Here is a 12863-nt window from a genome sequence, read left to right as displayed (position 1 = left end):
CTTAGCTAATCTAAACAGCTAAACACAACTTCATACAATTTTCTCAATTACAGGATCATTCTGAAACTGGAAGTTGTGTCCATAAACCAGAAGTCATTTCTGGTTGCTTCTGAGGCCCGCAGTGGTCAATAGAGTGGGTCACAGGCCTGGTGCAAACCAGAAGAGGCCTCCAGGCACCACCAAAACCACTATGTCAGGCCCACCAAACATGGGGTCATGACCCACTCCTTGGGAAATGCTGAGTTAGAACCAAGGACTTCTCCAAAATAATTTACAACGCTTTACTGAAGAATAAATTATACTATTTCTGAAACTAACTGCAAAAGATTCTATAGCAAGCCTAGTACAGTACTCCTAAGGCCACCTTCTCTTTATTTGAAAAACATAATAATTTAATTAAGTATGCATCACAGTAGCCCTAATCAATCAGAGCAAGTTCTGTACAGTATCCTGTTCTCCTGTGTTTCCCAAGATGCTTAGATGTGTGTTGCAAGCGATCAATCCTTACCAAAAGACTAATAAAATACAATGGTAAATGGGTAGAGGATGCTTAAGAAAAGAAATGAAGCTGCGTAACTCAAAAGACAGGAGAACAGCAAGAGTGGAGACACCTTTCAATTGTTAATATTAATTGCCGTTAATAACGAATTGCTAATTATAAAGAGTCCACCATCACATTTTGCTACATTTCAAGCACATCATAAGAACACCTTGTTAGATCAGACCAAATGCCTATCTAGTCCAGCATCCCTACAGCTATCTGCCTCTGGGAAGTCCACAAGTAGGTAAGGACATACTTCTCTCCTGCCATTATTTTGTTACACTGGTATTGAGATACATACTGCCTTTGAAAGGTAGCATATAAACATCACCACTATTAACCATTATTATCCTTCAATTAATTTATTCAGTTTTTTAAAACATCTAAAGCAACGATCATCACTACATTTTGTAGCAATACCTTTGTTCTAGAAATGAACGTGTGCATGTAAATTTTAACTGCAGCACACTAGCTAAGGAACTGACTGCAAGCAAAAAAAAAAAAATCACACACCTAACTTTAGAAGAGTTTAACAAGATGTCCAGAAAAGGTTGCTAACTGTTCTTCTCTGCAAGTTTCAAAGAGGTTTATGGCTTTCAAAACAGGAAACAGCTGAGAATGAAATGTTTAAGGGAATTTAGTTCTTTTCGCAGAGACATCTTAAAATAAAAATAACTCATGATTTCTGGCTAAACCAGCATTTTATAATGGGGGAAAATCAGCATTCATAATCCTAAATTGTCATATAAGCAACACTTTTTCAAAATTTAATTAATAACTTTCTTAAGTGTCTTTCTTAACTTTCTTAAACCAGGTGTATCTTTTGAACAACTGGATTCAAGTAACAATTTATGAATTATCTGAAGAGAACACTGACATTAACTCATAGATGCATTTTCCTTTCTTCTTTTTTTCTTTTCTATTTCTTAGTTTGGCAGAGAATGAGGGATTACTAATAAGGATAACAGAGGCTCAAGTCTACAAGTCTTCAAGAAAGGCGTTTTATAAATATTGTAATAAAACTTTAAATAAATGTTTTGTTGATGGAGAATGAGAAAGAAATAAACTATATAAAACCAACGTATACTATCTCAGCAAAAATGTTTCTTTAAAACTTAGTTGTGAATTATAAAATAATCACGCTTTAAAAACTGATGGGGTTTGAGGTTTAAGGGGGAACACCACTCATTTCACCATCAGTATTCTGACCCTTTACCAATTTCAACTGAACGTATTTCCTACTAACATGCATAGGATCCCAACCTTTTACTTAAATCCTGGCCACATTTACTTAAAAATTCTATTTCTTAGCACATACGTTAAGCATAGTGCAATTTCAAGTACAATGTACAACTGCAAAATATTTACAAAGGTAACAGTATATGTTCGAAAGATGGAGTGTTCCATTTCAAACACCACCACCTTTTTTCCGCTTAGGTAGCAGTCTGAACACAGAAGAACTGTCACCACTGACTCGCCACCTTCTGCAATGTCCTGCAAAGACTCAAGTAAAGGACTCAAGTAAGTAAAAGTACAGTAAAACCACTGTACTAGAAAATGAAATATGCAAGAACTAATGAATTTCATACATTCTCCTGCAGTTCCAAAAAACCAAGTTGGGCCACTTTTGGACAGGATTGTTTAATATTTATAAGTCTCCTCGGGTATATAGTGGACCCTTCTTATCCACAAGTTTGGCACCCACAGATTTAATTCAGTACAGGTGCCAGATCCACTGTGGATGGCCTCATCTGACCTCTTGGATGCAACCAGACTTTTTGACTCCTCCCTGCACATCAGAACACCTCCAGGGCAACCAGAAGACACTTCTGATCACACCTAGAGGTCCTCTGATCCCCCCCCCCGCATACTTAATTATCCATGGATTTTTGTATCTGTAGGGTGTCCAGGAATGGATCCTCCGTAAATACAGAGGGCCAACAGTACAAATTAATGTTGTAATCCAATGCATACTTTTTTCTGAAGAGACACACTTATGATTGTGTTACAAGAGCTCAATCTCTACCCAAAGGCAAATATTCTAATAAAATAGCATTGCAAGAGGGGAAGAAGTTCTCTCCATCTCCCCCATACATAATTTTGTATGCCTCAATCATGACTTAATTAGCTTTTTAACCCCCAAGCTAAGAAACCCAAACATTGTATCCTTTCCTTGGAAGGAAAGTGCTCCAGGCCTCTGATCATTTTGGCTGCCTTCTTTTGCATCTTTTCCAGCTATACAATATCAGTCTTGTGGCACGGCAACCAGAAGAGTATTCCAAACGTAGTTACAACCTAGATTTGTATAGGAATACTATGATAACATAAGAAAAACCCTGCTGGATCAGGCCAAAAAGACCCATCTAGCCCAGGATTCTTTGGGTGTATCTAAATAACTTCAAGAGGCCCACATGCAGGACCTGAAGGTATATGCCTCTCCCATTACTGCTCTCCTGCAATTGGTATTCATAGACACACTGCCATGGAATCTGGCAGTGGCATATAGCCATTATGAACTGTAGCTATTAAAAGATTTAATATTTATTATATGTCAAATAATGCAATATTAGCAGTCTTATTCTTGATCTCATTCTTAATTATACCTAGATTGAAATCTGCCTACTTCAAAACTGCCGCACGCTGGATCAAGTTTCAAGTTAGGAACTCTTTAATGCCATTCTGATGACCAGGAATTTGTTAATTTTAAACTTACAAATACATTCTACAGCCTCATCCCTTGTCACTTTTACTCAGGGCCCAATCCAACTTCCTAGCACCAATGCAGCTGTGCCAACAGGGCATGCTCTGCACTTTGTGGTGGTGGGGAGCAGTCATAGAGGGTTCCTCAAAATAAGGAAACATTTGTTCCCTTACCTCCATGCTTCAGTGAGGCTGCATAGGTTCTGGAAACTGGATAGGGAGGCTGCATAGGTTCTGGAAACTGGAAAGGACTGGGCCCTCAGTTCTTCAGTCCCTCCCTAAAATGGTCACAGTTCAGGCTTATATATCTCCTTTTGACACTTCCTTTTACTCCCTATGTCAAAACTACTCAAGCAATGCTATCTCTCACCTGGCAACTTGTAACATTACAGTTTGCAAAAAACAAATGTTATGTTGGCTCAACAATTTTCTAGTACTAAGGATGCAGTTTTCTGTGGGCCCCACTGAATTCACTGAACTATGTGACTGAATGCAATGCAACTTCCAAGCAAAACTTGTAGAGGTTTAGGCTGCAGTGACTCTATTAATATCAAATGTTTCTTATTATACAAAAGCTTTGGATATGCAGCCCAGATTAGCTATTTATTAACCCCAGTAGGATTTAATTGCTTTACTATTTCAGATCTCATTTTAAATACTGAAACTAGTTATTTCAAATGTAGTGTTTCCTGTATTGTAGAGCATTTAGTATATCAATTTAATCCAGCTAAGTCCTTGGCCATTAATTGGGTTGTGTGTTGAATTTCATAATTTCCAAGAGTGTTATGACTATTTGTGAATGTGAATGCAATACATTAGCCGTATACATTGTTACTTTTGCTATAGTACATTGTGATCTATGATAAACATATTATAAACAACCCACAATTTCCTTGAAAGACTGCAAAACAGACAATTACCGTAGTGTTTTATATTCAAGTCTAAATTTCCTAGGACATATGAGTGCAAATTGTTAGTCTTTTGATGGCTTTCTATCTGATATTCCACCAAATCTGCAGATAAGCTTGCATACAGTTTTTAGTTGCTAATGCACTTTAGTTTTATGGCAGGAACCCCGTCAAGAAATTGTTTATTTTTTTAAACTATAAAAGCAGGTGATAGCTTACAATAATGATAATTACTATCAGTTTAAATTATTCCAGACCTTCAGATTGTACTAGGCTAGCCAAAGGCTAAATAAATTTACTTCCAGCAGCACACTCTTATGCACCCTATACATAAGGGTATACAACTCTGAAAAACAAACAATTCAATTAAAAAAAAAACTGAAAAACTATGGGCACAAATGCCTACGATTTTATAAGTTTTTAAAGTACTAAGTTTAAAGTCTTTATACACCGCATTTGTTAGGAGTAATCCTGTCCACATATTGCTGACAAAATGTGTACCAACCAGAGTCTAAAAACAATTCTATGCAATACCCACAGAAACAAGCCCCACTGAGTTCAACTAGATTTATTCCCAGGTAAGCGTGTAAAGGATTGCAACCACAGACTACTGCATAATAATTTAACAAGCCATTTCCTATTTGAGAAATAGCACCACTCTACATGGAGGATGAGAAAGTGTAAGTAATGCTACATGACCAATAAAGAAAACAAACATAAGCAACTTACAATTGTGTGCAAAAATAATGCTGTTTACTACACAGCAGTAACTTCAGTACTAAATTCTTATAATGAACAGAACAAAAACTGTACACAGTACTCTAACCATGAAAGAAAAAGAGACACTAAGAACTCTTAAATTTAGCAACAGTCATAAATGGACTACTGGAGGATTCATTCCGGTGTTCTGTTCTAGGAGCTTGAAGCAGCAGGTATCTACCACCTTCACAATTCCCATACTAGTGGCATGCATCTGCCAACAAAGGGCCCAATCCTATCCAACTCTCCAGTGCTGATGCAGCCGTGCCAACAGTGCGTGTGCACTTCATCGATGGTTTTCACATAGGCATCCTCGAGGTCAGAGAATGTTTGTTCTCTTAACTCAGGGCAGCACTGGTGCTGGAAAGTTGAATAGGACTGGGCCCAAACACTGCTCTCTTGTCTTCTCCTCCTTCCTATAAAACAACTCCCAAGACAGGCAACACCACTCTCTACGTTCATTTTCCTAATCTGACCATGCTTGCAAAAAGCAGTGGGTAGGGAGGCAGAGCCTTTGAAAAGCAATACCGCCTGTGAGGTGTACAAGCACTCAAAACCCGCGTGCATGGGAGGCAGAGCCTCCCGACTGGAGTGCTTTGAAAAACAGTGCCACTGCCATGTGAGGTGTGCAAGCACTCACAAACCACATGCATGGAGTCCTTTGAAAAGCAGTGCCACTGCCACGTGAGGTGTGCAAGCACGCACAGGATGCAGAGCCTCTCTACTGAAGCAGAGCCACTGCAGTGTGATGTGTGCAAGTGCTCACAACCAGCACGCATGGGAGGCTCTTGGAGTCTTTTGAAAAGCAGCGTGGCTGCCACAGTGTGAGGTGCGCAAGCGCTCACAGTTCGTGTGCGAATAGCATGGCGCACATAGTGTGCAGGTTGAGAGTGCTTGCGCACCTCACACAGCGGCAGCAGCACTGCTTTTCAAAGAACTCCAGTACCCGCCCACTGCCTTTTGCAAGCATTCTTTTCAAAGGAGTGGGCCTTTTCAAAGGAGGAGGCCTTAGGAGTGGACCTCAACAGGTGGGAAACCCTGGCCTCTGAGCGGCCCGCTTGGAGGCAGGCTGTGCAGCATGGCCCTTCCCAGTTTGAAGAGACACTTGGCCAACAGACTGAGGCAAAGAGGAAAAGCACAAAGGCCCATAGCCGGGGAGACAGACCAGGGACAGACTGCACTTGCTCCCAGTGTGGAAGGGATTGTCACTCCCGAATTGGCCTTTTCAGTCACTCTAGACGCTGTTCCAGAACCACCATTCAGAGCGCAATACCATAGTCTTTCCAGACTGAAAGTTGCCAACAACAACTTTTCAAAGGACGCCGGTAGGGGAGGCTCTGCAGGCCTGGGGGGGAGGGGGAAGGGACGGAGGCACTGCCTCCCCTCCCACCGCGCGTCGCTGGTTTGCAACCACCCAGAGCGCAAAGAAGGGCGACTTGGCACGGGCTGGCTGGACTAGCGAGCACACGCCTCGTTCCCCAGGCCCGCGTCGCTCCAGGAGGCGGCAGGCAGGCTCCGCCGGGGTCGGCGAAGGCTTAAGGAGGCTCCAGAGCAGCTGGACGGAGAGCCCCTGGAGGCGGCGGCACAGCGCTTCTCTCAGCCGCCCCCTCCCCGCTCCTCACCCGGGTCCTTCAGGGCGAACTCGCTGCCGGCGGAGGCACTGGAGGGGGACAGGCTGCTGCTGGCGGAGGGCGGCTTCCAGCGGGTCCAGGGGTTCTCCTTGGGCGGCGGTGCCTCGACGTCCGCCCCGCGAGGCGGCCGCTGGTCGCCTTCGGCCTCCTCTTCGTCCTCTTGCTGCTGCTGCTGCCCCTCACCGGAGCCGCTCTCCCGAGGGGCCTCGCTTCCCTGCTGCCCGGAGGCGTCCGCGAGCGGGGGCTGCTCCTTACGGCTCTCTTCGGGTAGGCGGGCGCCGCCGCCCTTCTCCGCTGCCCGAGGTGGCGGCTGCAGGGCGGCCGCGGACATGCCGAGAAGGGACAGCTGCCCTACGCGCCCCTCTCCCGACGCGCCGCTGAGGAGAACGGAGGCGCGCCTCTCACGCGGGGGGCCGGGCCCCCCCGCCCCAACAGCGGCCTCCTGGGGCGGCGGCGTCGCTCATTCACCACCGCGAAGGGGGCTCTTCAACCGCCCGCGGGCCGGCGGGAAGCGAGAGATCGTGTGGCGCGCGCCGTGAGGAGACCAGCCGGTGGGGAGGGGGTAGAGCTGAGGGACAGTTTCGTCCTCGGGGCCTGGTCAAGGGCCCCACAGCTGTCGCGCGCGTGCTTCTCGCGCAGGGTGGGAAAGGGGCGGGGCCAGAACTAGAGGCGGGGGAGTAAATGGGGTGGGGAGAAGGAGTGGGCAGGAAAGGGAAAGAAGGGGCGGGGCTTCCAAACTCCCCCTTGCGTCGTGACGTCACAGCGGTCGGCGCGTGCGCCTCTTCGCTCTTCCTCGCGTGCGTCGCAGCTCTTCATGCTGGGGGCGTGGCCTCCCAAACTGTCACACCAGGGGAACGCCCACTGGGCGGTACATTGGTGGCTGGCAGCTGAGTTGATAGGGGAGCCCTGGTCTACCCATTCAGCAAACAGCCATGGAAGACACAAGCTGACCAAGAGCCCAGGTCTACCTGGCAGGTAGCTCTAGGCTCCAAGGCCCAGCTGGAGCCCACGTCTACCCACCTAGCAAGGCCACAGAGGCCATCAGTTCAGCTGGGAGCTCAGGGTTGCCCAGCAGGTAGATCTGGCCTCCAGGTCCAGGCTGGAGCCCAGGTATACCCATCTGCTTGAGCAGTTCTCTGGAGCCAGTGGCAGACTTGTCCCTCCCTGCTAACAGGGCAAAAGTCCACTATGCTGCCCCCCCCCCGCAAGATGCCACCCACTACCTTTCAAGCACAATGGAGCCTCACATGACCTTTAGACCAACTGGGGAAGTCTGCTGAGGCTTCCCTGCAGTCTTAAATTGTACTGGTAAACCAGAAGTACAGTTTCCGATCACGTCAGGAGCCTCAGTGAGGCTTCCACCACAGTCCTAGATGTAGGCTGACTCTGGGCAAACGCCCCGCTTACCCAGCACTGCTGGTCACTTCCCTGGGTGCCAGGGCTTCTAGTTACACTTCTGGATAGGAAGCAGCACTGTGCTAGCTTCCGGCAGATGGTTGATATTGAAATGCTGCAGGCAGTTTGGGTTTGAGATGTTGGTGAATTGGGAAACACCAGTCCTCTGTGGAGTGTAGTGCAAACAACGATTAATTCCTGCTTTCCAGTTGTATGGGAGGATGCTACATCCTAGAGAAGTTTTGCAAATCATTCTTCTAGTACCGATTGTTTAAATTTGGTTCTCAGATTTTCATCACAGGTCTTATGGGGGAGCATTCAGTTGTCCGAACAGCCATCAAATAACTCTACTTTTAGTACTTAAAGTTCATCTGGTATACACTGTTCCTTGCCCTGTTTTAATGAGTCAAGTGCCCTGGAGCAATGGTAAGTTTCAAAGTGGAGAAGCAGCTCACATCATCCACTCATAACCATTCCCCATTAACAAAACAATACTATGTATGTCTACTCACATGTAAACCTGATTATGATTGCAATCTAGAACAGCAACAATTTGCAGATAGCAAATTTGCATTTAAAGAGAAACTAATTTTAACATACTTGAGGTTTTGGGGACAGATTGGGATGGACTTATTTTAATGTAAAAGGCAAGAATTTTAGTAACATCTAAAGGGGCGTGAAAATTCTAATCCTAAAGTACACTTACATGATATATTCCTTGGGGGAGGTCTCGCCATCTGGTTTGGTGACCACCAGGGCTTAATTGTTTGGCATGTGTATTCAGGAAAGCACTTCGGAATACAGAATAGTGGAGCAAATATTTTTGAAAGGTTTTTTTTATTGGAAAATATAAAACATGATTGAGAAAAAATCAGAACTGTACAGAATTGCAGAAGTTATCATTTCTGTACCCTTTCAAACACTACAATTTTTAATTTTACTTTAGAACATTAATCAACATTTTGTATTCAATAAAGAACATGCTAGGCTAGATTTTTAAAGACACTCAAATAGAGTAAGATGCACAGAGCCTTTTCTTTATAAAGAACCATTTGACAGAATGGCAGAGAAGTGCCCTTTAAAAAATTTTAAAACTTTGCATTTATTCTGTTTTAAAATGTTTTGTTGAGCTGATTTACTCATGACTTGGAAATATGCAAAACAAACAAATAGTATTTTCTCCATATACAGCAGTTGAGACAAGTTTGCTAAAAACCTAACACTTCTGTGTCTGAATTAGAGCTCATACAGTACTTAGTTTTTGGTGCAGAATTTATAGGCCAATTTTAATAGATGTACATTATAGTAGTCATTGTGCCATCAAAATTTATTTAGCACTTTACTATTTGTAGCCATTTTCAGTCATCCTTCAAATATTTGTGATTATCCAGCTGTTTCAAGTCAATTACTAACTCTTCATCAATTTTACTTCTAAACAATTGCATGAGAAACAATGTATTTTTTTCATTACACATCACCAACAATACAGTCACCCCTCATCTTATGCAAGGGTTACATTCCAGTCAGTTTGTACAGCTCAAATTGTATATATTCAGAATTACATTGAAAATTACCAACTTCAGAAAAATAGGTACCGTCTCTTTAGAAATTACAAGAAGCAGGTGTGAGCTGAGGGAGAAGTAGCTTCATTCTCTATTTCAGGCTTACCTTCAGGAATGTATGAAGTTGAATCCTTTACTATTTCAACTTTTTTTTCTTCCCTGTGGCTTTTATGCCAAGCGCATTTAGTCAAAGTCGCACAAATCAACTGTACCTGATGAGGGGCAAACAGCTGTACTAGACTTTCAAATTGGAAGTTCTTATTAAGAGCTGTAGTCTAAAATATTGTTCATTGGGAAGTCTTTACGTTCTGTTGAAGTCATTGATTTGTCAGGTTTCCACCTTATAGTTCTTTCAGAGAATTTATTCTGTAACAGACTTGGCTCTTCAAACAACCTGACATTTTGGGCATGATCTACTCACACTTGTTATCCATTTTACACATCAGCACATAGTCACTTCCTGTTACTATTAACAGTTGGATTCTGAAGTTTAGGAAGTAAAGTCATAACAAAAGACTGTTTGTGCATTTTTAATTAATGGGTTTTGTTTTTACTTGGGCACCTATACATGGAAATGTTTAACACATTAAGTTTGTTACTGTCACAAAAATACCATTTTGTTTATCCGCTATACCATTTCAAAAAATAGGTTTACCAGAACTCTCAATGTTAACTTTTAGTTCTGGAATTAAAAGACACTGGGCCAACTTTTGATGAAGCAATATTCCACTAAGGCTGCAGTTCTATGCACAATGAACACACTGGAACTTTCTTCCAATTATATATGCACACAATTACAGTGTAAGAAAAATACAAGGGGGGGCTGTATCCATGGTTTCAAGTATCCACATATTGTCACCTCCAGCATGCCCCCTCCATAAGGCAAGGGGCACTCTGCTCGCATGACTTCTGAAGAGTGGGGGGCGTCCCCTCATATCCATGGATTCAGCAATCCGCGGGGAGTTCTGGAACAGAACCCCCTACGGATACAGGGGCATGACTGTACTCAGACAATTATTGTAGAAGTGCATAAAATATTAGAAACCAATATAGTAGTGCATAATATTTTACTAGTACAAAATGATATGAAATAGAGAAATGTTTGAAAGAGCCAGCATTTATTAAAACACATGCAAAATTTATAGAAGACTCAATTTTAGTTCTCATTTCACCTGCAAGTTTGGCAAATTTATAATTTTATGATTTCTCAAGGCCAAAATTATTCTTACCATTTCACTTTTCCATCCAGTTTTGAAACACTCATGCATATTGCTCCTGCTTTAAATGATCAGAGCTGAACCTTGTCTAATACTCTTCTTTTAATGCAGCACAGGAAACCAGGATGCCCACATTGCTCCTTGAGCTTAAGGAGAAAGAAGTTTCTTGAGCTCAAGGTGCAGGGGACCCTAAAGCTTTTAATGATGATCTGCATCTAGGAACTTCTCCTTCCCCAAACTGGAATCTGTAGATAATCTTAAGAATATTTCTAATAGAAGGCCTTTCAAATATTCAGATAATGCTGTTCTAATTTGCTTGTCTGCAGGAGCTACTTGACTGTTCCTGCCCTATTAATCTTGCATCTTTGAATTTATAATGATAAACGGGAGCAAAGAATTAAAGACTGAAAGTTACACAAGCCTAAATTTAACAGTTCTGTCAATACTGTATTGGTCTCTTTTCAACCAATATATACACTCTCCAATCTGTCATTTTAAAAGTGATAAAGCACGTTTTACAGACTGTCTGCATAAATAAATTGTGTAAAATTCTTATAGCTGCAATTAACACAAGTATGAGATTGACTTTGGCTGATTACATTCTTTTTTATGCATCACCAATTATACCATCTACCGGATAACTTCATTGAACATCACAACAGCTTGTTCTTCACATAACATAAGGATCCACATAAAGAAAGCTCAGAATGTGACTATACTGGGTAGTTCAACAGCACAGGATTATATGGCATATTTCTGAAGAAAACGTTCAAATGCATCATATATGGCTTGCCTAAAAGAGAAGATGGAAGAAACAATCAAACTTATACAATACAATATTGGCGCAAGTTCAGCACAGTTAGTGCTTTAACAAAAGACTAAACTTAACACGATTTATTAACACACACGCCTCTCAGATGGACTCTAGCCATTACAGATTACCATACTTATGAGATCACTTCTAACAGTGGCTAAGAATGCTTTTCATAATTTACCAACTATATGCACACCCTGTGCATTTCTGACAGAGGCATTCTCCATGCCTATTCTTCAACTGCGAAATACTCAAGATTCCAAAACTAAATTATGAGCATCTTTCAATAGCAAAGACAGAAAGCACAAGAGCCAACACTGACTAGTCATAAGGTTTTTATGTTCCCGAAATGGATGGTTTTATGTTTAACAAACTGTTTCCCACTTCAAAGATGTCAGAATGAGGTGAATTAACACCCAAGGAATCGCCATGGGAAGGAACGGACACATTCTGTCATAAGCTGTGCCAGCCTTAATTTTGGTCTTTGGGCCCCTCACACTGCTGTCTCGGAGCATCTGGAGAGGAGGCGGTCAGAGCATTAAGCTTTCCTGCCAAAACAAAATGGCACCCATGAGAGGAAGGCTGAGAAGGCAATATGGCATGATCGAGCACCCAATGAGCCAATGTGAAAGGAGCCACGATCTTTCTGTGCTCTTCTCCTTGTCGTGTTAGCTGTGAAGCTAACAAGAAACCTAACTTTCTTTGCCAAGAGGCAAGGTCAGTCTGGGGAACCGAGGGAGACCTTCCCCTCAGGAAGACTTTGTAACCTGACCTTCCTGCTTAAGTGGGAAGAGCTTCCCAGATGCCAAGGACTGACCCTGACATGAAGACCACTGAGAAGGGGGATTCACAGGTCAGTGCAAATCTCCCTGTTCACCAGTTATAAGGTTTTATGTTCTCTAAAACGGATGGTTTTGTGTTTAACATACCATTTTCCACTTTCAGAATGAGGTGAATTAGAACCCACGGAATCACCAACTACAACGGGAAGGGACAGACACATGCTGGTACCTTTTAAGCTATATAGATCCCTTCTCTACTCACCGGGGTCATAGAACCACCAAGTGTTATGTAATGACAAGGAGGAGTAGCAGCAGCAGCAGAGAGCCATAATCCCCCCTCCCCAGATACTTGTTTACAATTGTAATGATTTCCCATTGACTTTTTTCTATAAGCAATCCTGGGAGCCCTGTCAGTTGAAAAGCAGGGTACAAATATTTTAACACACACACACACGTCATATTCTTATGAATGTTTATATTTGGTTCTCTTTGCACCACTGAGGACAGTAGTTACACTAGTAATAAGTAGTATTTTATTTGATGAGGAAGGAAAT

General features: G+C 42.7%; 2 protein-coding genes across 5 annotated transcripts in view; both read right to left on the bottom strand.

Moving 5' to 3' along the window:
• LARP1B (La ribonucleoprotein 1B) overlaps window positions 1–7174 on the bottom strand; it is a 47545-nt gene extending 40371 nt beyond the window's left edge. Inside the window, exon 1 of the mRNA XM_066632083.1 lies at window positions 6531–7174. Coding sequence (XP_066488180.1) covers window positions 6531–6870 — 340 coding nt within the window. The 5' untranslated portion in view covers window positions 6871–7174. The remainder of the gene's footprint in view (window positions 1–6530) is intronic.
• Window positions 7175–8784: 1610 nt separating this feature from the next.
• ABHD18 (abhydrolase domain containing 18) overlaps window positions 8785–12863 on the bottom strand; it is a 28097-nt gene continuing 24018 nt past the window's right edge. For all 4 annotated transcript variants that reach the window (XM_066631955.1, XM_066631954.1, XM_066631957.1 and 1 more), the window contains one exon: window positions 8785–11506. In XM_066631955.1, the coding sequence (XP_066488052.1) occupies window positions 11455–11506 (52 nt within the window). In that variant the 3' untranslated portion in view covers window positions 8785–11454. The remainder of the gene's footprint in view (window positions 11507–12863) is intronic.

This window comes from Tiliqua scincoides, chromosome 6 (assembly GCF_035046505.1).
Source record: "Tiliqua scincoides isolate rTilSci1 chromosome 6, rTilSci1.hap2, whole genome shotgun sequence".
Lineage (NCBI taxonomy): Eukaryota > Metazoa > Chordata > Lepidosauria > Squamata > Scincidae > Tiliqua > Tiliqua scincoides.
The sequence above is the reverse complement of the archived record's forward strand: the minus strand, read 5'-3'. Positions and strand labels throughout refer to the sequence as shown.